Genomic DNA, 23,988 nt, shown 5'->3' on the forward strand with positions numbered 1-23,988 from the left:
CCTGCCTGCCCAGGAGCATCCCTGCCTGCTCAGGAGTGTCCCTGCCTGCCCAGGAGCATCCCTGCCTGCCCAGGAGCAACCTGCCTGCAGGCAGCAAATTCCTGCCATGGGGGACCATCTCGTGTGTCCTAACAGGAACTGGAAGGACCGTCCTGGAAAGCACAAATTCCTTCGTGCTTCACTTTAAAACTAACGATTTTGGAGCACTTTGCAGCTGATGGTCACTACTGTACAACTAGAAAGTCTACGGCTTTGAGCAAAGGCCCCGAGGCCACCAAGTTCAAGAAGAAGGACACGTTGGGCACCCCCAATCCATCACGACGGATGCGGTACCTGTTCCTGGAGCTCCGCCAACCGCTGAGCTCGCTCTTCCTCGGAGTCATCCGATGAGCTGTCGCTGTCGGAGGAGCTATCGCTGCTGCTATCGCTAGACGAAGGGGGAGCCACCTTGGTGGGAGGTGGCACCACCACGGGAGAAGAAGCTGGAATCACAGGTTCTTCCGGTTCATCCGGCATCTTGGCGAAGCGCATCTCGAACACGTCCTGAAAATAAAGGGGAAAAAATAACGCGAGGTTTGGCACAGTAGGATCCTACAAGCGCGGCTGCGATCTCCAGGCCGTTCCCTACGGACTCGTGGTCTCTACCCGAGCAGTCAACACACCGCGTGTCGCAAGACCAGATCATTTCCTGAAAGCTCCAAGTCCACTTGGAATTTTGACCGTCTCCAAGATGGTCTGGGGGGGGCGGAAATTTACCGGCAAGAAGGACAAGACTCATTTAAAAGCCGCATCGTCCAGGTTCCTGAGATCTTCTACATCTTCTTCCGCAATGGATTCGCGGAGAGCTCAAGGCAGGAACCGCAGCCGCAGCTCCGCTGCCGCAATCCCCTCTTCAGCCTGCCTGGATTCTCCCAACCCATGTCCCGTGAAAACCACCTCGATTCAACCCAAACACTCCTGCACGGATGTTTCCCGTTATCCTCCAGAGTGAGGGATGCGAAGCCGGTTTAATTCCAGTTGTCCCAACAACGTCAAAGTCCTTTTTCCTCCTGAAGCCTGATATGAAAGCCCATTTTCATTTAAACCTAAGGCAAGGCAGGTAAGTAAGGTGGGAGAGCCCGGCTGCGTTCAGAGCCCGGCTGCGTTCAGAGCCCGGCTGCGTTCAGAGCCCGGCTGCATTTCTCGGTGCCTGTTGACTTTCGTTGAAGGAAGGGTTTTCAGTGTGGCTGTTTTAGTTTCCCAGAAGAGGAACAAGTGCCACCTGCACCCCAAAACGAGATCTTTTTTCCCCAAGGTGCCACCTTGTGAAGGGCGAAGCACTTGCAGACAAAAAAAAATGCCATTTTTTCGCATCTCCTACAAGGCGAGACCTGAAAACGGGCTCGATTCACCTGCTTTTAGGCGTTTAGAAGTCAGGCAGTTATTTCTGAGCTTAGCAACTCGCCCCGGGCTCCTTCTGGAGCCCGTAAGGAGCCCAGCAACACCACCAAGATGACTCAAGCCAAGCGATGGTGGGAAGGACAACCCGAAGGCGGCACAAATGTCGGCGTCCACCTCTTCAATACCGAGTCATAAAAAAATAAAAGGTAATTTCTCCTCCTGCCCAAAGGTTTGACTTTCAGTCTACGGTTACTATTTGTTTTTTTTTCTATTTTCCAAGTCCTGGGTGCGTGGCTGTGACCAGAAACCCACCAGACAAGATCTGTGGTTTATTTCTAAAACCCAACGGACTGTAAATATTAAACCGTGCGCACGTTCATATAGATTTACACGACTTATCCAAAACCCTTCAGCAAGTCCAACACCCCGCGATACCAAATCACGCCGATTTAACTCATCGCTCGAGCGCGGGAGCGACGTTTTCCTTCCTGAAGGCTTCCCGCTCTTCTAGTTCGGGCTCATCCTTGTGATTTTAAGGACCCGTTGGGCTCTCCCCTACCTCGACATACGTTATTTTGCCACCTTCCTTCTTAAATCCGAGCAGGTGGAGCGCTGCTGGACCGTATTTCTCCATCCTCAGCCTCCTCGCGGCCTTTATTCGGGGCTTTTTTTCAGCAGCGACGGCTTTTCCAGGCGCTGTAGCTGTTGGTTTGCTGCTTCCATCTGCTGGCAGAAATGCCGTCGACTTCATTTACGCGCTCAGGCTCAAATTTCAGGGGAAGGAGCGGAAAATGCTGGAGGGAAAGGAGAGATTCCCCAGCTCCTCCAGCGACGGCATGGCTTGCGGGAAGACGGAGGCAGGCACATACATTTGTCACTGATTCACCGCACTTAATGGCTGTTTACAACCTAATTATTGTTTTCCGCGAACCAGAAGGTCCGGTGCTTGATTACCACCGGCAGGCAACGCTACACCTGCCGTATACACTCGATTTCTAAACTCTCTAGGGTCAGAAATAAAACCTTCCTCAGTTTTTTTTTACACCTATCTCGTCTTTTAACGAACAGGAAGGCCAATTTCAAGTTCCTTTGAGCGAAGTGAAAAAGCAATCCACCAGTTCGGAGCACCTGGCTTACGAGAAGCCCTCGGTGTCCGAAGGATCCCTAGGAATCCACTCAGGAAAGGACAGAAGAGAAAACCCCGTGAGTAGGTAACGAGCCGATTAATGCCTTCTTAATCAGGGATTCTTACTGCTGCTGTTCTGTACATCACCGGTACCCGCTGACCCGTCCTCGCCCAGACAAACACAAACCATAAACCTCTTCCACGAGCTGGCATTGACCCTGAAAATCCAAGCCATCAGCTTCCGACGATGAAGCGGTAACAAAGAGCAGAAAACCGAGTTATTTCAGAGGCTGATGTTTCCAGGACGGAGCGGTAACGCGGCAGGCGGCGACCGGGGCTGTCTATTAAGCAAGACACCGCGTACATTGTTTACGGGAACTCAAGTCCCAACTTGAATCCTCAGCCTGGTTTCCAAACCTCAGCAGCGCTCTAGAAACCTCCCTTTTTTGGTTTTATTTCTGAAATCAGTTTTCTAGGGGCGGGAAAAGCAAACGGAGAGGTGCCACCTTGGTCTCAACCAGGTGGGGAGCGGGATCCAGTTGGTGTTTCGGTACCCACCTCCGTCGCATCGCCACTACGGGGCTGCCCTGAAATTTAATGCCCGTTTTCCGGGGACTATTACATGCAAAAATCACTTTTTTCACCTTTATGTCAGAACTAAAGTTTCCCGAGCGGTTGATCTTTGCAGGGATGTGTCCCCGAGCCTGGCCGCGGGATCGATGCGGATGAAACCCCCATCTCGTACTGCCCTCGGTCCGGAGGGAATCCCCTGGCAATGACGGTCGCTGAGAATTTTCCCCCGTAAAACGGGGCGAAGAAAAGAAAAGCCCCAAGTTTCCGTGAAACTCTTCAGCCTGCGACAAGAGTGACTGGAATTTCGGATCAGATTCATTCCGCTGCTGGTTGGGAAACGCTCCAAGACGTCGCCTAAAGAGGCTGCGAAGTTCTTCGTTAGACGAAAAGAAGAAGAAAAGAGCAGCCAGAGGGTGAGCATCGTGTTTTCCAGGCATCTACTTGCCATAAAATCCAGAAAAAACATGAGTAAGATGCTGAATTCTACTAAATTCACGCTAAAAGCATGCTGAAACACACATTTACTCAGCGTATCCCCGCCCCAAATTAAACCAGCCCAAACCTGAGCTCTATTTGTACAAAAGCATCACGAAAAAAAGACGAGCCCCTAAAAACTGAGGCCACTTCTCGGAGGACGCGCGTGCCGGGTTTGCCGCCGCTTCGTTGCCTCGACCCTCGGTCGCAGCTTCGCGTCCGGATGGAAGCGAAAGAGCTGGCAGCCTTTTCACGAGCCGCTGTTCTCCTCCAAGTTCCTTCGACTTCAGCGGAGGGGGAAGCTGCGTCACGCGGAGGTTCTTCCCGCGAGGTTTCCAGGTAGCAAACGCCAGCAAAGCTGTTAATAGCCAATTTCTCCTTTTTTTGGGTTGTTTCTCGAGTCAAACGTCCTGCAACCTACTAGTTTTTCCCCCAATTTAATAGCTTTCCCCCCAATTTAATAGCTTTCCCCCCAATTTAATAGCTTTCCCTAATAGCTTTCTCTGAGCTCTCCCCCCAATTAAATAGCCTTTCCCCCAACCTAATCGGTTTTTCCCATCTCTCCGGTGCTTTCTGGTGTAACTCAGACCCCTTCTCAACCCGTTTTCTGACGGTTAAAGCAAACCACGCGGATTTTCTTCTCCTTTCACACAGCGAGGGCTCCGCCGCCTCGTCGTTCTGCTCCACGCCGCTGGAGTTGCACTCTTCTACGCTAATAAAACCTCTTCCCTTACGGATTTGGCTCCCGTGTCCTCGCATACGTCTCACGTCCCGTCGAGCCCGTCCTGCGTCCCCTCCTCGCCGCGGCTGAGGCGTCTTTCCGGCAGCCGGCACGCAGCTCCACGCGGATTTTGAGGACTCCACGGCAGCTCCCAGCCGCTTGGTTGGTATCGAATGTGACGCGGTGAAGTTATTAAGGAGGGACCGAGTGACGTACTCGGTAAAGCTTATTTCTTTAGAAAACGACAACTGCACCCACAATCCTCCCAAGGCAAAAAAAAAAGGGAGAAATCGGCATTTACATGAACGAACTGCCCGAAATCACAGATACGGGGAATGCCCGAGTGTTTTTAATGGGAGGTGTTGAAATGCTTGGGTCAAAACAAGGAATGCAGGAGCTCTTTGTCCCCTCGCGGCGGGGCTCCGCGGGCGCTGCGAGCTCCGTTAGCACCGGAATGAGCTCGGTCTCTCCCAGATCCGCACGGAGCAAAGCGCTCTTCCCCGCTTCGGCCGGGCGACCCCGTGCCCCGTGTAGCAGCTCCGAATTAAGAGAGAAACGAGGGAATCGAGATGCTTTTGTGGAGTGGCGGAGCACGTGCATTAAGCCAAGCGCTTCACTCGAGATGCGCGGCTTCTTTACCAGCTAATTCATTAATTACAAACCCTTCAGGAACGAGCGAGCGGGGAGCAGAAAACGTCACCGCTAAGAATGACGGAAGAGGTAATTAAAAAAGGACAACCAAGCAGGTACTGTCGCTTATTTTCTTTCTAGGTGTTTTTGGGAGAAAAACGACATTTTGGAGCCGCGCTTTTCCTTCCTACTCCTTCAGCAAAAAGGTCAGAGGACACCAAAAAGACGCTATTAAACAAAATAAGAGTTTAAAGCAGCAAATTGGGCCGAGTCAGCTCAGTCCTTGTCACTTCCACAGCAAAAAGTCTCTTTTTTTACCGTTATCTACCACGCTGGCTTTTTTTTTTTACGGTATTTCAAGACTACGCGGCCCTTACGCTGGAAAAATAAGCCAAGAGAGACGCCGGCGTTCATGGAAAACCCAAGCAGGCTGCGACAACGCGCGTCCTTACCTGCAGTTTCCGTGCCATGGCCACCACCTCGTGATCAGCGGGGTTGTACTTATAGCAATTGGAGAACATCAATCGTACGTCCGCCGCAAATTCCTGAGCATCTCGGTATTCCCGGTTCTCCAGTTTAGACTAGAAAGGAGGAGAGGGGAAAAAAAAACCAAACAAAAAACTCTCCGCTGTTAACAGTGCAAACACAACAAATTGATTGACTGAATAACTACAGCCCCGTGGCGCCCATGGATTTCGCGCACCCGTTTTCTCCCTACGCCGGAACGACCGATTTTGCTCAGAAGAATGACTTAATTTTGGTCAAACGAAGGATTGCGGCTGGTTTACAAAAAATTAAGAGCCGACTACGGGCATCCTCAGTGATGTTCAGAAGAGGACTACGTGCTCTCCAAGCCACCTTCTCGCTGTCTACGTGGCTGACAGCAAGCTAGGCGGTTTGGATGAAGAACCCAACGGGGATGCTGTGTTGAAGGGCGGCGTTGAAGGCCAGGAGTACGAACCCCGGCTCTACCTGACCTCAACCAAGAAGGGCTGAACCTCCACGTCCGCCCAAGATCGTGCGGTAGCAGAAGAATACGGTGGGTTTTGCTCGGATCGTTCCCCTAGAAGGAAGATCTCAAGAGCTGTTTGAACGGCGCAGCCTGGTTGGAGGGACAGAGGACACCAGGATGGTCCTTCACCCAACGATGGAAGAAGATGGCTTTGTCGATGCAGGGGACAGGATTCAACCACTTCACCTGCTTTCAACCATCCACCCTGCCTCCAGGAACCACGCTGGTGTCTCTAGAGCTTGGACCCCCACCCTAGGAGGGCACAGACCTGCTCTGCGGCTACCTGCTCCTGTCCCAAGCCTACGCGGAGCTGGGAGGACTGAGCCGGGTGGAGACAGCCTTGAGATGACCCCTCATCCCCCCCGAACGCCCCATCCAGCTGTGGCAACGCCAGCTGAGCCAAGAGAAGCTTCACGCCTCCTTCTCCCTCCCTGGGAAAGCGGGGTTGAGTTGGACAACTGGGAGACGGAGAACGCTCAACAGCTGTCCCGGCAACATCTGCCAAGGGTGACCTCAGACACGCAGCCCTGCCAGCCAGTCGGGCAGCGAGATGTACGGGCAGCAACGGACGTGCAAGACCTAACGCTCATCGCCAGCCGATCCGGAGGAGAAAGGAGAAAGCCAAAGCCAAGAATTTTAATTCGGCATCCCCAAGGTTTGGCCCACCAAGATCCTACAGGTCCGAAACGCCGCTGACGAAGGAAGAGCCGCGATCCTCCTTGGCTTCAGCCCTGGTGTAACCTCGGCAAGGAGCGGGCTGCGGGAAGGGAAAATTCAGTCCCCTGGTTTTAAAACGCAGGCCCAAACTCGGCGAAGCAGGAGTTAGAGCTAAGCCTAAACTGCCTGCACGGGAAGTTAAAGACGTCTAAATAAGGAGTTAAGGTTTGGTAACTAAAAAGTTAGAGACTTCTAAATAAGGAATTCAGGTTTCCTAGCTAAAAAGTTAGATTCTAAATGATGAATTAATGTTTCAAGGGGAAACATGGATGACTTTGCAGTCGCTTTTTAAAATTAAACTACTCCAATAACGAATTAACGTTTGGAGGGGAAGCGTGGATGAATTTGCAGTCGCTCTTTAAAACGAAGCAATTTTAGACTAGAGGGAACTACCTGTGCTTGACAGAAGACTGATTTAGACGGACAACTTCAGAAAGACGGGCCTTTATTTTAAAAAGAATTGAAAATGGGGCTGGTTTAAATCAAATCCCTTTATTCCTGCGATTTATGCTCTCTGAGGCCATCTCCTGGGCTAAAAAAAAAAGAAGCGTAGATTTATACAGTAATGGAAATTTTCTATAAAAAACCCCGTGCGAGCGTTTCCTAAGAGCCCTTCTGGAAGGATGCCGGCTTGTTTGTTTTTCCCAAATGTCAGGATAACAGCAGGAGGCGAATAAGAGAGACCGAATGTACCAGAAACCTACGGCCAAAATAAATCTGGCAGACATCTGAAGACGCCTGGTGCGCACACGCGGGGAGAAAATGATCTTTTTTTCAGCTCAGACCCCGACCTCCCCCTCTTATAAACCTGAGCTTACTTTGATTGTGCTCAGATCCATGGGATGTTTAATGATATCGCAATAATCGTGCAGTCCCAGTGCTTCCACATCCACAGGCTTGTAGAAGGGCCAGGCGTAGGCAGCGTGTTTCTTGGCGAACATCTCTTTGATGATCCCACTGCAGTATTTTAACTGCTCGGATATTTTGCTACTCTTTTCTACCACGTGTTGTTGAGAGTCTGGAACATCCTTCTTTGGAGGCTTCACCGGGCGGCTGCTTTCCCGGCGCGGACCCAGCTTGGTGGACTTGGGTTCGGCGGGCAGCGATGACGATTCATGAATTGGGTCGATGGTCGTTGGTGTCGTGGTGTCTGCTTTCCTCTTCACCCCTTTTTTTGTCTATAACCGAGCAAATAAATCAGTATTACTTTTGGCATCATACTTTTCGGCTTCAACCGAGCTGTGTTTCTTGTAGCGTTGACTCGGATTTGCCATCGCTAGTGACTCAAGCCTCACGGCAACGCTACGAGAAGGACATTGGAAGCTCTTCCAAAAATATTTGGATATTGTTGGTCTGTACTGGGCTCTACAGAAAAACATACGGATTATCTCCGTTGTACCAGCAAAGGTCAAGGGCACGAGTCACTTCAGCAAGCCAAGATTTTCTTCCTGAGTCATATAAAGCTCAAGGAAGGAAGGTTTTAAGAGGATGAACGGGGTTTCCACGCAAACCTGGGTGGAATTCATCATGCCTAACCTTAACCGGTGTCAGAGAGGGTCACCGTAGGCTCCTCATGTTTCTCAAACCATGAATTTTTTGACCAAACTGCGGCCGTTTGCCTCAAAATGAGACTCCAGCAGCAAAGCAAAGGGCAACCACTTGACCAACCGCGGCGTTTCAACGCCGTGAAGATAATTTAAGCTGTCACGTTAAGATAATTAAGGAATCACTCACCTTCACGGGCTGAGCGGGTGTTGGGATAACGGGAGGGTGAGGCTGGATGGGCTGGGGAGCCGGGGTCGGCGGCGCGGGGGCCTGGGGAGCAGGCGGAGGCGGCGCAGGAGGGGGAGGAGGCACCATCGTCATTACTGGGGCCGGGATGATGAGGTCGGGGGTGACAGAAGGAAAGGAATGAGTCGTCTGCGCCGACTGGAGGTTTTGCTGCGGCGCCTGTGTCTGCGCCGGGGACGATGCTTGGGTTGCGTTCGGTACCGTGGATGATCCTGGTTTGGATGTCACTGCCAAGAGAAAAGAAAAGAAAAGGTTGCTTCTCTCTTCAAACTTAGTTGTTTTAACAGGAAAAACAATTAACGTTTCGTAATAACGCCATTTAAAGAACACTGCTCGTTAGATAATTAGTATCTTGCAGTTCCCGTTCTTGAGCAACCAGTCAGGGACAAACGCTCGCCACGTTCTCCTTCACGAGGATTATTTTTACGGCTCGCTAGGTGAAATGGTGAAGCAGCTCAGGACCTAACGCTGCCAAAACCCCTCCAGAAAAAGACCAAGATCAGGCCAAAGGTGTCCTCCTCTCTTCCCCTTCCCTTCACACAAGATTTCTTGCAGGCAGGGCAAGAAGATGAGCCCCTCTTTTCCTGCCTACCCTTTTTTCCTAGGCAACGGTTCTTGACTATCATCATTTTGGAGTCAAAACCGGGCAGCTCTTCCTTCGGGAGCAATTTTGTGCTCCGTTATCAGGAAGAGTTTCTTAATTCTTGGTGATTTAAGTCATCGCAGCTGCTATTGTCCGGAGGAAATCTCTCCCGACGGCTGGAGAGGGAGATCCTCGTTAGGTGATTTCAAACACGGAGCAACCGTGGGACACGAGGCTGGAATTGTCAGCGCCGTCCTTGGACCTTCTAGGGTCCCCGGGGAAGTCACCTCCCTTGCTGGAGCTGCTGCTGCTTTGCAGGGCAAAGCTCTGACCAAGCTTCCGAACCTTCCGGCACGGAAAAGGGGAATGCTGCAACGCTTGGACGATGCTGGGACGCGCCACCAGCAGACCTTCAAGACGGCGGTAGCAGCAAAGTGAGGTCAACTCCAAAGCCTGGCGAAGGTTTGAGACGAGCAGGTCTTACAGGAGCACCTTCTGCCAGGTATCGAACATACTTCGGTAGCAATAATTGGATCTTTACCTTCAGCAAGAAGAGAGCTCGCTACTTTTGAAAACACGGGGACTATCCTTTATGCACATCCCGAGCAGAGAGAAATCCCGCCGCTCGAGCCGTACCTGTGCTCGCCTCCCAAGCTGCAGAGACTGGATTTGAGCTGCTATTTCACCGCTCTCTCAACAGGGAGACTCTCCCGAGCGCGACACGTTAGCTGCGTGTCCTGCCTCGCCGGCTATCCAACACCTCTTCCAAGAATCACTCCGAAAAAATAATTAATGAGAAAAGGAACGCAGCCAGATTTGCTGCCGATCAGTCCCCAGGGGCTGCAATTACTGCAATGCCGCTAGGAAAACGCTGCGTGTTAACAGACACTCAACTACGACCGCTAGCGAGCTTATTTCCACGAAAAACGCAACAGCAACCTATTAAGAGAACCAAATCGGGAGTTTTCATCCCGTTCTCCTTGCGAAGTGGCAGCGGAGCGGGTGGTGCCTCTCAATCGGGTGGGGACTCGTAGCCAGAGGGATCCCGTGGGTCCTGCTGGGATCCCGTGGGTCCTACTGGGATCCCATGGGTCCTGCTGGGTCCCTGGAGCAGCTCTGCATCGCCGAGGCAGAGCCGACACGCTTCACCTCCTACCTTGCGCAGGAGCTTGAGATTTCTAGTAGAAACCCGTGGGGTTTTTGCAGCAAAGCTTTCCAGCCAGCATCACACCTGCTTTTTAATCATTTAACCCCAAATCGGTTATCCTACGCTGAATTTAGCACGCAACATTTAACAGGAGGCACATTTAACAGAGGCGCGCCAAAACCGAGGAAAATGATCTTGCAGGTCCCCGAACAGATATTCTAGATAGTAAACATGTAGTTATTCTATTCTATTATTGTATTATTCTACTCTATTATTATATTACCCTATATATTAAATCACAAGGTCGAAGCACCAGGTGTGGGACGCCCCAGGCTACGTATGGGCCATAGAGGGTTTCTGGATGACCCTACGGCTCCCTTGGGAGAGCTGGTCAATGCTGTAGGTGAAGGGAGCTGGAGGGTGACGAGCTCGGGTGGGGACCTACACGTTATATATGCTACAGGGTCGCGGCAGAGAAAAGGAGACCCGAGTTCGTAAGCGCCTCTCTACGCCGTGTAGGTAAAAAGATCTCCTCCCCGGGTGATTTCATCGCTTCTCCTTCAAAGAGGCGCTGGGCAAGGCGATGGCCAATCGTTTTCTAACCAAGGAGAGCTTCTCCCTGCACACAGTACTGGACTATCAGGGATAGCGCCCAAAAGAAAAACCGATTAAAAAAAAAAGAATCTCAGCTACAAGTAATCGGGACTTGGTCACGTGCAGAAAAAACCATAAATCGGGTTTGTTGGTGCTTCAAAACCCGGATTTCATGAAGCTGAAAGGACTCAACAACACGGAGAGGAGGAGAACTAGAGCCGTGCAAGGAAAACACGCGTGGACACAAGCACAGCCCTGTCACGGAGAGAGAGGCGGACAGGGAAAAACTGCCAAGGGAAGGGAAAAGAAAATAAAAGCCAAAATACTTGAAGTCGTTTGAGTCGGCTTTACGACCCCTTTTTTGTTCCTCGGGGTTTTAGATGAAAAGCTGTTCTGAAAATGGTAGGAAGTCTACGGAGAAAGATGATGAATGTCAATAATAAATCGGGGAAGACTCAGAGGATTTAGTAAATATTGCTGCTGTGAATTTGCACTCGCTGTCCGGGTGATGGCAGTACAGAAATGTTTTCTCTTCCAAAAGCTACCGAGGGCGTTCATCAGCAACCACCGGAGCCCGATTTCTTCTCTATTACCCAGACAACCGGTCCCCAAACCCCTCAAGGGCCGACCGTCGAAATCCCTGGCCACCTCCTGCTGATTTTTCCTCGGAAAATAACCTGTTCGGATCCCAGCACGACCGGTCAGAGGCTGCGACAAGAAGAGACGGGAGGATTCCCGGCATTCCAGAAGGGTTGCGGGACGCTCGTGCCAGCTCGCAGGCAGTAAACACGGTGCATGCATCTGGTTTTTTTGGTGGCCCAAGCTCGGTGACGCTCCCACACGTGACATCGGCCTCGGTACCGCACCGCGTTCGGGTTAAAAGAATGAGAACGATACAAGACCAAGATGCGAGACGTTTAAAATTCAGAAGGGGATCTCGAGAGTGGACACGCGCCTGCTGAGGTGCCGCCGAGATCAAGTCACGGCCAGGATGTTCTCCGCCCTTTGACGAACGATCCGACGGCGTCGGCAGCCGACGTCAAGCCCGGGGAACGGTTGATATCCCCCCCCCAAAATGAGCTAATGAAATCCCTGAGGTTTAAACAGGGGAATCAGGCGGCTCTTTTAGCTCTAGCAGCAGTCACACCTATGCCCAGTCACGGTGTGCAGAGTTACTGATGTGAAGAACCGGAGAGGGTTCATGAAGAGCTGCAAAGGAGGACTGAGGGATTGGAAAAAATTCCTTACGGTGAAGGAATTCGATCATTACGGAGAACACAGACTGGAAAACAGGGGAGCCGTCAACATAACGAAGTTAAAGAGGAGAGGGTGCTGCAGAGTTCAGCCCAGAACCGTATCAGGAAAATAGCAAACTCGGCAGCTAGTTCGCGTGCTCCTCCTCTAAAGCGCCAGCAGAGGCACTTCAGGTTTTTTTTCCACTCTATATTAGATGTTCTTCTACGAGACAGACCGTAAATAAACGCATCAGTGGCTGAACCGCGCTCTTCTATTACGTAGCAGAGAGGGGATTGGATTAAGCGAGCAAAACGGTGCTTTTTGATCCTGTAAATTATGAATCCGGGCGCAAAGCTTCAAAAAAAGGAAAAAAAAAAAAAAGCCCACATCATTAACATAAAGCCTTAAGGTATCAACAGACACAAATACAGAACATCATTTTACCGATTTATACCCTTAAATAGGGTTCAAAATGCTGCGGTTCAACTTTACGCAGAGCCTAAAGCGTGCAGGTTAGTATTTCAGCCCTGAAAAAGAGCAAGACAAGGTAAATTAATCAGTCTGGCCGCAAAAAAAAAAGGGGTTTCCGGGATGCTGGCCGAGCACGGGCCTGTAAATTTAATCCGGGCGCAAAGCTTCAAAAAAAGGAAAAAAAAAAAAAGCCCACGTCATTAACATAAAGCCTTAAGGTATCAACAGACACAAATACAGAACATCATTTTACCGATTTATACCCTTAAACAGGGTTCAAAATGCTGCGGTTCAACTTTACGCAGAGCCTAAAGCGTGCAGGTTAGTATTTCAGCCCTGAAAAAGAGCAAGACAAGGTAAATTAATCAGTCTGGCCGCAAAAAAAAAAGGGGTTTCCGGGATGCTGTAAAGCCTTAAGGTATCAACAGACACAAATACAGAACATCATTTTACCGATTTATACCCTTAAACAGGGTTCAAAATGCTGCGGTTCAACTTTACGCAGAGCCTAAAGCGTGCAGGTTAGTATTTCAGCCCTGAAAAAGAGCAAGACAAGGTAAATTAATCAGTCTGGCCGCAAAAAAAAAAGGGGTTTCCGGGATGCTGGCCGAGCACGGGTCAGCTCTGCGCAAAGTGAACTCATCTTCGGGGAGCGGCGTTCCACCTCGCCTGGGGCAGCGCATCCTTTCGAAGGACGGTAAGCTCGTCAAGCATCGTTATCTATCCCCAACCATTGCAAAATTAAGAAACGAGGCGCGGAGATCGTAACTCGAGGCGGTTACACGGAGGACAGCGGTGGGTTGCGATGCTCGGAACTGCCTTCAGGCGCTCTCCACGCCAGGATTGACCCGTCGGTCTGGAGCCGTCACCTTGCCGTCGGTTCCTCTGGGGTCACCGAGGCTTTTCTAACACAACGCCGACTTTTTTGGTAATGGCACCGAGTCCATCCGGGAGGACGTGAGAAGCGGCTGTGAAACCCTAAGAGGTCTGATACAACAGAGTTCGTGCTGCTTTTTAACAGCTGTACTTTTCCCTCGGGGTATTGCGAGGGATATTTCATCATCTCAGCTCCCCGACAGCAGAAATGAAACACTTTTACTATCGCTCTCAGCTTGTTACCTTCGTGGAAAAGCAGGGGACAGCGACGTTTCACCAGCACTGTAAATACACGTGCCTCAGCAGGGCTGTATTTACTGCAAGGTCTGTCCCCAACACTCCTCCTCCCCCAAAAACGATGCCCATGAAGCCACGGACGAGGGACTTACCTCGCCCTGCCTTTCACCGGAGGGAGTCTCGCGCAGACAGGCAAGAGCGTGAGGCAGCCACCCTCCTTCCCACCCGATTTTAGACGCTCTACGGAATAGAGCCAAGGCACCGAGAACGCCGCCGACCACGGCAATCCCACGGAAGGATGGCTGGGATTAATTAACACCCCAATTAAACACCCCAGTTTACGTAGGATGAAACCAGGTCCAGGGCTTGCCGTCAAGACACGGCGTGAAGTTGAGCGTGGCTTAACCGCGAACGTTGCACGAATAAGCATCGTACCTGCTTCCTTCCTCGCGCGTCCTCTTCCTTTCGTCTGGGCTATAACGATTTCCGTTTCCTCCTGGGTCATTTCGGAGATTTTCTGCAGGAAAAGCTTTTCTAGAGCTTCCGCCATTAAGACTATGTCATCCCCTGGCTGGAGGAAAAACAGGTATGATAAATTAGGCAAAGCATATCTGGAAATATATGCCTTTATATAAATATATAGAGAGAACTTCTCTCTGGAAATACTTCCAGAGAGAGGACTTTGTATTTTCACCCTCCTTAGCGCTGCTATTTCCATGACGGTACAGCGGAAAGGCGTACGTACGGGAAACTGTCCCAAAGGCCGACTACGCGGACAAATCCTCACCTAAAGCCCTTGTATTTTATAGGCAAAACCAGATGACGGGCAGGGACGTCGCCAAGCAGACGCGTCGGAGAATAAACCGATGCAAGGTGTTACCTGCACGCGGCAAAGGCCGTTTTCCGAACGAAGGGAGGGAGGAAAACAGAGGGAAAAGGGAAGAGCTGGAGTAATGCCAGCCGGTCATTTCCACCATGCGAGATCCCCCTGGCTTGGTGGGTCTCATGGAAGAGGTCTCTCCGTAGAGCATCAGGGTAGGGGATAAAAAGAGCTCGGCACGGGCTTGCAAGGAAATTTCCTCCCTGAAAAAGGAGGTTTTTAAGGAGGAAGTTGACTGTTCCGCGCCTTCAGCTGTTGCTAAATCGGCGGGGAAGGAGAGGACGGCACTAAGTGGTCCTTACAGATCCGGAGGAGAAGCCTGTATTTGCAAAGGTCAAGGAAAACAGAAAGGAGGACACCTAGAGAGGATGAGATCTTCTGCCCAGGGGCACCCTGCAGTGGCGTGGGTGAGAAGAGACAGGAGATAGGAAGGTTTGAAGTTGTTTTGTGGAGAGTAATAAAATTTGGCAGAGAGGGAAGGGCAGGCAGGAACAGAACAAGAGTCCGGATTGAGGTGAAGACGATAAAGCAATGGCCGTCACTGTCACGACATGGTGACAACAAGAGAAGGCGGCTTCAGCTCTGCCATCGGCACACGGACGGTTAAAACCACGCTTGCCCATCGGACGGCCCGGCTGACGGTTTGCAGGCTCCGTGCGGTCCACAGAGATGTTCCTTTACCTTAGATGATTTCCTGCCTTCCAGCCTGGAGGAGACCGGTGAAGATCAGGGAGGACAGGGGAGATCAGGGAGAAAGCTGGCAGGGGGAAGACACCGTGGTGGGAGAACGTGGCAGAAGACTTTAAGGTGCACATGAGCCATTTGAAGCCTTTAAGAGCCTGCCCTCGTTCCAGTTGCATCGCGCGGGCTCAAACCAGAAAGGGCGACGGCCAAGGAGATGGTTTGGAAGGACCAAAACTGCTAATGACTATTTGGAACAAACCAGAAAGGTCTTGTGCAACATTTCTGCGAGGAGGAGGAGGAAAAAAAAGGTCAAAGCACACGAGGGTGAAGCAACGGGGACGGAGAGAAAAGACCCGTGAGAAACGAAGAGCAGAAACCGAACGGGAACTGAAACGCTCGGGCAAGCGGTGGGAAGGGTGGAGGTGGTCGGGGAAGGAAAAGGCTGGAGGCTCTGACCGCGTCTCGCTGGCTTCGAGGACGGCAGTAAACACCTCGTTTGTGGTTGTGGTCCTTTTGCTACTTAAGAAGACAACGAGCGAGCATCTTGCGCTCAGTACAGCCTGGCACCACCTCCGAGAACCTGCTCCAGCTCGCCGCCCTCCACCATCACCCCCCAGGTTTTGGCCGACACAGGCCACTGTCCCACCACCACCGTTTGTGGAAATGCCCCGGGCTGCTCCTCATCCCTCCGGATATTCTTTCCTGCACCCCAGGCGGTTGCACAACTGTTTATAAAATGGTTTTCCGGATGTTTCTCACTGTCCGGAGGGGAAATCTACAGCGAGGTGAAGGTCAGGCACGATAAACGCGACGCGCTGCTCCGTATATCCCCGTTTTTTTCCCTACCAGAGTTTCAAACCAGCCTTAAGTCGGCTTCTTAACAAAGCCAGAGAAAATAGGAAGCACAGACCTACTCCTCAAGTATTCGTCTGATAACGCTCGTGGCTCTGCTCAAGTCAGACCCTAAGAGAATCTTTAACATTTCCTTTTAAGAAGAAGAAAGAAAAAAATAAAAGAAACGGAATGATGTCTAGACTGAAGATGTCTGCTAATAATTCTTCTGGGAGGGAAGGCTGCTAAGCCAGCCCTGTCTGCGTCTTGCTTGTCGGCAGAAGACAGACGTGCCCGAGCTCCCATCGGTTTAATCCCGTTTGTTTTCCTAAAGAAGCTGACCTCGGCGGCGGTTCCTTTTAAGGACTGTTCGAACAAGCAACGCCTGCATTTCCGCGCCGGTCCAACGAGGACGTGGAAGATTTCCCTTGGAAAAAACGCAGATTTGGGAACTTTTCGTACCTTATTGTAGATGTAGCAGTTTGTAAACATCGTGTTAAAATCCTGGATACATTCTTGAGCGTTCCAGTAGTAGTTATTCTCCAAGCGTTTCTTTATTGTTCCCATATCCATCGGAGTTTTAATTATCTTATAATAATCCTGCAAAGGGCAAAGAGGGAGATGTCAGCGTGGGAACGACAACATCAGCCACGCACGCGTCTGCACGGAGCTTAAGGACCGGGGATTCCTCCATCTCATCCCTGGACCCACCTGGGTGGGATCCCCCAAGCCCAGCAGATATTTAGCTGCCAGCACTTAGTCCCCACCAGCCTCTCAGCCGGGATTTTTAATTAAACAGCAGGACAAACCTTTGGCAGAGGAGCAATTTACCCCCCGAGGCACAAAATTTTCCCGATTCCGGGTTTTCGGTTGGTCACGGTGCCGAGTAATTCCTAAAAATCTTATGGGAAATGAATGACCCTTTGCAGGAGGTCACACGTCGAACGCAGCGACAGGAGAAGTGGGGAAATCAGATTTGCTACAGCCCCTTAAACGCATCCGGATTAATACAAAAGAAGTTGCTTCTATTTTTAGGCATAATGTTTAGGGGAAAAAAAGGGCTGGAAACACCGTTGCTCCACATGCAACAGGAGCTCGTTCCTACCACGAAGAAATTAAATAGCCTAATGCCCGGGTAGCGGGTGATATATTTAGAGCGATTATATCTTAAAGGTAAAACAGGCAAGGGAAGTGGGTGTTACGCAGAAACATCTCTCTCAAGGGAGAGCATCTCAAGGGAGGAAGGGAGGGAGGCAACAAACCTCCTCGTGTGGGACCTGGAGGGGTCCGAACCAGATGTGCGGCAGAGGAGATGTTGCTGTGATTTATTTAGAGATAAATGATCTCTAAATTACGCTTCGATTTTTGCTAGCTCCTTCGGTTTTGTTCTAACTCCTCCTGGTGATGGCGCCCGGGTTGAGGCAGGGAGCGGGCAACGGGAAGGGCTGCACCGTTCCCTTTCCCGTCCGTGATGTGCCGGGCAAGACGCCGGCGGGCAGCGATGCAACCCTTGTGCAGCAGAAGGCGGCTTCTGTGCCGATTTAGAATCATTTAGGTTGGAAAAGACCATGGAGTCCAACCCTTAAGCTAACACTGCCAAGTCCACCACTACACCATGTCCCGCAGCACCACCTCTACAGGTCTTTTCAATACCTCCAGGGATGGGGACTCCCCCACTTCCCTGGGCAGCCTGTTCCAAAGCTTGACAAGCCTTTCGGTGAAGACATTTTTCCCAATAGGCCACGTAAACCTCCCCTGGCACAACTTGAGGCCGTTTCCTCTCGTCCTATCGCTTGTTACTTGGGAGAAGAGACCGACCCCACCTCGCTACAACCTCCTTTCAGGTGGTTGTAGAGAGCGATGAGGTCTCACCTCAGCCTCCTTTTCTCCAGGCTGAACAACCCCCGTTCCCTCAGCCGCTCCTCATCAGCCTTGTTCTCCAGACCCCTCACCAGCCTCGTTGCCCTTCTCTGGACACGCTCCAGCACCTCGATGTCCTTCTTGGAGTGAGGGGCCCAAAACTGAACACAGCGTTCGAGGTGCGGCCTCACCAGGGCCGAGTACAGGGGCACGATCACTTCCCTACTCCTGCTGGCCACACTATTTCTGATACAGGCCAGGATGCCATTGGCCTTCTTGGCCGCCCGGGCACACTGCCGGCTCATGTTCAGCCGGCTGGCGACCAGCACCCCCAGGTCCTTTTCCGCCAGGCAGCTTTCCAGCCACTCTTCCCCAAGCCTGTAGCGCTGCATGGGGTTGTTGTGGCCGAAGTGCAGGACCCGGCCCTTGGCCTTGTTGAACCTCATGCAGTTGACCTGGGCCCATCGATCCAGCCTGTCCAGGTCCCTCTGCAGAGCCTTCCTACCCTCGAGCAGATCAACGCTCCCGCCCAACTTGGTGTCATCTGCAAACTGACTGAGGGTGCACTCGATCCCTTCGATTTACTGCAAATTAACTTAAAATTGGCGTCTGTTATGAAACGGCTCGCGTGTTACCGACGGCGCTGCAAGGCGTGAGAAACGCAGCGGTCGTTTGAGTACTCGGATGCTCTGTGAAAGGCTCCGAGTGTTTTAATCTCAAAAAAAGACTCCGCTGATAAAGCAGCGGAGATCAAGCAAGGGTTTAAGCGAGGCAGAGAAAAACGTGCTGGGCTTTGGGGAGCAGCAGTAAGGCAGAGCCCGAGCTGACAGATGATTTGCTTAATAATCTTTGATGCTTAATAATTTTTGGTGCTTAATAATTTTTAGTGCTTAACAATTTCTGGCGCTTAACGATTTCTGGCACTTAACAATTTTTGGCGCTTAACAATTTTTGGTGCTTAACAATTTTTGGTGCTTGGCTGGGGCACAGAGGACTGCAGCCCCTCTCTCCCTGACTCCTGAAATATTACTCCTACTTTCTTCTCCGCGTCCCGGCGGAAAGAGGAGGGTGGTAAAGGGCAAAGCAGTAGCTGAGCCAGTGGAGATTCCCCCTCGTGTGCCTATTTTCTAAAAGATCATAGAATCGTACAGTCATTTAGGTTGGAAAAGACCCTTAAGATCATCGCGTCCAACCGTTCCAAGACGGATTCTGTGATTTCAGGAGAAGGGCGGACGCAGGCGCCAAACCCCAACGGTCTCGCTCCTTCCACCGAGAACCATCGCCTGGTCTCTCCGCCTCTACTTACAGGCAGGTTCAGCTTGACGGCGTCCACGGGCTGCTGGAAAGGCCACGCAAACTGGTGCTTCCATAGCGTCTTCAGCACCACCTTGAGCAGATACTGCAGCTGGTTGGTCTGTCGCTTGGGTTTGTTGGGGTTGGAGGTCTCCGGCGGAGGGGGATTAACGCCTACAGCACTGCCTTGTTGGGGTTGAGCCTGGGACTGCGTCGTAGACATTTGGGTGGTTTCTAGTCCATCCCCCATTACCGGCAAATTTCTCAGTCTCGTTCCAGGGCCGCTCTCCGCCGACATGCTATTGATCCCATTGCATTCCTCACCGGACACCCTGCAAAACAAGGAGAAGGGAGACGAGGTCACTTCAACCCCGGCTTTCGGTACAAGGCGCTGCTTAAAAATAAACCGGCGGACCTCCGCCAGACTAGCTCGGGCAACTAGACCTCACTAAGCCCCGCTCGCTTAGTGACAGCGTTGTGTCGTCCCAACGAATGATGTCAGCATTCCGCATCCCGGGGTAAGAAAGGATATTCCGAGGCAATCTGCCGTCTCTTCCACGCCAGGCGTCGGCATCGCCTCTCCGCTCCTTAGCGAGCGTGAGTTTTATCCCCCTTCTTGCCTAATCTGGTCAACGAGGACTCCAATGTTCTCCATAAAGAGCCCTCGTTGCCTCTAAACGAGGCTCTAACGAGCAAAACTCGCTCTCGGCAGGGACCAGCTTCAGCTCCAGGGTTGGGTTCGCCAACACGGGGAAGAGAAGTTAAGTTGGTGTTGGCCAACTTCTAGCTCCAGCTAAAGGAGCCCAGGGTGACACGGTTATCTCCTTTCAGCTTCTCGGTAGCCCCCACCCCGCCACCACGGGTCAGCTCACCCCAATTTAGTGCCAAAGTCTGTCTTTTAGGTGAACACGGAGCTTCCGCGGGATGCTTCAGCTGAACCATGCAGCGGACAGACCCACATTTAATTCACACTGTCTGCTTTCGGTAGATAATTTAGGTAGATAATAACTTTAGGCAGTTAATTTAAGTAGACAATCTTTAGGTAGTTAATTTAGGTAGATAATCTAGGTAGATAGTAACTTCAGGTAGTTAACAATCTAGGCAGACAAAACTTTAGGTAGTTAATTTAAGTAGATAATTTAGGTAGATAATCTTGAGGTAGATCATCTAGGTAGATAAATCTTAAAACAGGTAACTTAGGTAGCTAATTTAGGTAGATCATCTAGGTAGACAATCTAGGTAGATCATCTTTAGGTAGATCATCTTTAGGTAGATCATCTAGGTAGGTCATCTTTAGGTACGTCATCTTTAAGTAGATAACCTAGGTAGATAATCTTAAGGTAGATAACGCAGGTAGATAATTTAGATAGATAATCTTTAGGTAGATAATTTAAATAGCATTCCGAAGACCAGAAACTTGGGAAAAAAAGGCATTTCTGCTGAGCCTACGGACTTCTCCCAGGGCACATTTCAGAGCTCTCCAAAGACCACACGCAGCCCGTCCGTCTTCTTAAACTACAGCTGCGTGAAGGGGTCACCACCGAGCCAGGACCAGCCGCCGTGAACCGGCGGCTTCACCACCACCACGCGGTGAATCCCCACCCTCGCTGGGCGTGTGGGACCTTCCTCGTGTAAGGACACCCTCCGTGACGTGCGTCCTTCGCCTAATTTAACGCTGAGCACACGTAGCACACGCTAAGCTTAAGACATGCAGCTATTCATTAGAGAAGACCACTATATATTGTGCGAGATGAATTAAGAGCCTCGTTATTCACCAGTTTCGAGTGACACCTGGGGGAAAGTGAGGAAGAAAACGTTTCCCATCTCTCCACTCGTGGGGTTATCGAGTGCTTTCTCAGCTGGGGCAGAACTGATTTGGTTTAGGACTGCCAGCCCTGCGTGATCTGGAAAAAAAAACCCACTCGGCGCCGAGGCATTAACCTCGGCGGAGCAAACTTCTGCACGTGTACTTGGCCTTGAGTCAGTATGTAAGTATATATAGGCAGGTATATGCGCACGACAAGCATCTGGCCAGGGGTTTGGGTTTTTATGCTGCTGCCGTAGAGCAGCCCCGTGTCTCTGGTCGTGGTCTGGACGCGCAGACGTGGTCCCCCCACGTACCGCAGCAAGGGACGAAGAGCCAGAGAGATGAAGCATCTGTGCAATTTTACCTGCCACGTCCCTCATCTGTTTCCGAGTCCCCGTAAAACCTCAGCCAGTCTTAAACCCCTGCTTAAAGTCTGCGGTCCGTTGCTTTTCCTGGCCTAAAACCAACACCGACCCACTAACACACCGGGGCGACATCAGATTTTGGTCTTTAGATGATGGGTTTTAACTTTTCAGGGCTCCAAGCGAGTTGAAGCATCGCTCAAGCGGCAAGATCGCCGCGGCAGACGCCCTTCGTTCACCCGGGATATTTCATAGCCGTGGATACAGGAGTATCACGTCCAGAGAGCTGTTAGCTCAGCTGTCCTGTGAAACCTCTCTACCCCCAGGTTTCATTTTGCTCCTGATTTTCTCCCCCCGTTAGCGGAGTAGCCTGCCCGCTCTCTGCAGGGGAGATTTAACTCAAACACGACACGATTTGGAGGCAATTTGGATCTCCCTCTCTTGCAAAATTCCTTGAATTTTGCTTCGGGGTGGTGCTGATTCCTCTAGGTCGCCTATTAAAGGGAAGCTCTCAAGTGGTAAACTGTTCTTAAAAGTGGTGGCCAAGCAAAAGGAATCCTCTTTACTCACTGCAAGGGGCTACATTACCTTGTAGGATACATTGCCATATAATTTTGCCCCAGAAAATGATGCAGAGTCAGAAGTTGCTTGGCTTGTCCATCTATCTTCCGTGGCTTCAGGCACAAATGCCTTTAGATACTGTATCTGACGAAACAAACAAAGCAATTAATCTGAGGCATCAACCCAAGGCATCAGAAATGAAGGCTACCTCCAGAGAATTATATATTTTTTAACGTAACATCAATAGTCCAGCGAAGCAAAGGAGTCTACGGACACCTGCGAACACGAGACACCTACGGGAAAACGAGGAACCGGCACTGGCACTTCAGTTCTTCCCAGGCATTTTTCCACCTTCAGGGCAAGCTCCTTCCCGAAATTCATCGTTTCAAGGACTGCGACCGACCGATTTCCTCCTGCTCCCTCTTAACACAATAGCTCTCCCAGAGCCAGCCGTGAGAGGAAGCCAAGGAGTTGTTATTTATTTTTTTTTTAAAGAGAAGGGAAAATATTTCATCATCGGTTTAATTTCTTCCCCGTCCGCTTAAAAGCGAAGGCTCTAACCACCCATCCGGGTGGTTACGTATTCTATCACATTTACCCTTTCATTTTCACTTATTTAATTTATCCCTTATCTTTTTCACCGTCTCCTTGCTCCTTTGGAGGGATCCTACCGGTCTCCTCTTGGGTTTCCAAACTCTAGCGACTTATTTTTTTAAGGGATCAGCTGGAATTACACCGATTTACGCCATTCTTCTCCTCCCTCCCCCCGTAAAAGGATGCTTTGAATCTCTCCCCCGGCCTGGCCGTTACGTTACGGCTCCTCTTACGCCAACGCCCCACCTGTGGGTCAAAACATCAGGAAAAAAACCCATCAGAAAAATCTCAATTTTTAACCGGTTGCTCGGCCCGTCTCAACGGACCAAGGCTTCGCAGCCCGACTCGACCTAAAGGCGAGCGGGGTCTCGCCCCCAGCAGCATCGCCCCAACGCACCCCCAGCCTCATCTCTCCCCAGAAACACGGGCACCGCTGCCGCGTGCAGGCTCGGGACGGTCCCGGCTCCCGCCACGAAGCCGCCTCTTCTATTCTCAGGAAACATACGCAATTATCGGTACGGAGAAGCTCGTCGGGGAGTTTAGTGAAACTGGGTTTGGCGTCTGCTCTGCGGGTAAAACGCAGCAGCAAAATAAGCAAGAACCGGAGGACGGAGAACGCAAACCCGGATTTTACCGTACAGTGAGGTATACCCTATAAATCTGATCCCTCTTCCAGACTGCGCTACGGATGCTGCCTTCGGGTTTTCTTAATTTATGAAGGAAGTGCTACGCTTGGGTTTTCTTAATCTGATCTATACTATCGATCAGCAATCTAATCTCTGTTAGATTAGGTTAGGTACCTAATCTGTATTACCGATTGTGCGACGCTCGGGTTTTCTTAACCTACGGATTAAGATGGAGCTACGGTCAGGTTTTCTTAATCTAATCTACATTACCGATGAGAAACCTCATCCCTATTAGATCAGAAATCTAATCCGTATTACAGATTGTGCTACGTTCAGGCTTAATTGATCGATTAAGATGGTGCTACATTTGTGTTTTCTTAATCTGATCTGTATTATAGATCAGAAACCTCATCCCTATTAGATCAGAAATCTAAGCTGTGTTACGGGTTGTGCTATAGGTGGTGCTACGTTCGGGTTTTCTGAATTTCTTAGGCTTAAGAAAACCCAAACATAGCACCACCTTCATCTACAGATTAAGACAATAATTCGTAAGAAGAAAATAATCCGTAGATTAAGAAAACCTGCACGTAGCGCCATCTCAAGATGTGGCGACCAGAAAGCCTTCGTTAACCTTACTGGTAAGAGGCAGACCACGGTACTCCGCATCGTACCTTCTCGCTCGGCCGCAGATGACGCATTTATTCACGGCAACATGGAAAAATCCGGAAAAATCCTTACTCGATTACGGTGATTAATGTTTACGCGCTTCGTTAGGTAAAGGTATAAGCGAGACGCGGGAGGACGGACCTCGCTGGGATGGTATCTAGTGTCGAGAGGCTCAAGTTCACCGGGACCGCGCTCCCTGCGCTTGGCCGGATCCACGTGATTTTAATGCCGCCTGCCAAAAACCAAAATCCTGGTT

The 23,988-nt window shown here is 50.8% G+C and overlaps 1 protein-coding gene across 2 annotated transcripts in view; it reads right to left on the reverse strand.

Moving 5' to 3' along the window:
- LOC103894317 (bromodomain-containing protein 4) overlaps positions 1 to 23,988 on the reverse strand; it is a 39,952-nt gene that overhangs the window by 5,667 nt on the left and 10,297 nt on the right. For both annotated transcript variants that reach the window (XM_009273670.2, XM_009273669.2), the window contains exons 2-9: positions 21,874 to 21,990; positions 19,130 to 19,448; positions 16,426 to 16,563; positions 14,004 to 14,139; positions 8,368 to 8,651; positions 7,452 to 7,811; positions 5,357 to 5,485; positions 334 to 543 (exon numbers count right to left, since the gene is read on the reverse strand). In XM_009273670.2, coding sequence (XP_009271945.1) covers positions 334 to 543; positions 5,357 to 5,485; positions 7,452 to 7,811; positions 8,368 to 8,651; positions 14,004 to 14,139; positions 16,426 to 16,563; positions 19,130 to 19,448; positions 21,874 to 21,893 — 1,596 coding nt within the window. In that variant the 5' untranslated portion in view covers positions 21,894 to 21,990. The remainder of the gene's footprint in view (positions 1 to 333; positions 544 to 5,356; positions 5,486 to 7,451; positions 7,812 to 8,367; positions 8,652 to 14,003; positions 14,140 to 16,425; positions 16,564 to 19,129; positions 19,449 to 21,873; positions 21,991 to 23,988) is intronic.

Source organism: Aptenodytes forsteri, unplaced genomic scaffold (genome assembly GCF_000699145.1).
Source record: "Aptenodytes forsteri isolate BGI_AS27 unplaced genomic scaffold, ASM69914v1 Scaffold687, whole genome shotgun sequence".
In the NCBI taxonomy this organism is placed as follows: Eukaryota; Metazoa; Chordata; class Aves; order Sphenisciformes; family Spheniscidae; genus Aptenodytes; species Aptenodytes forsteri.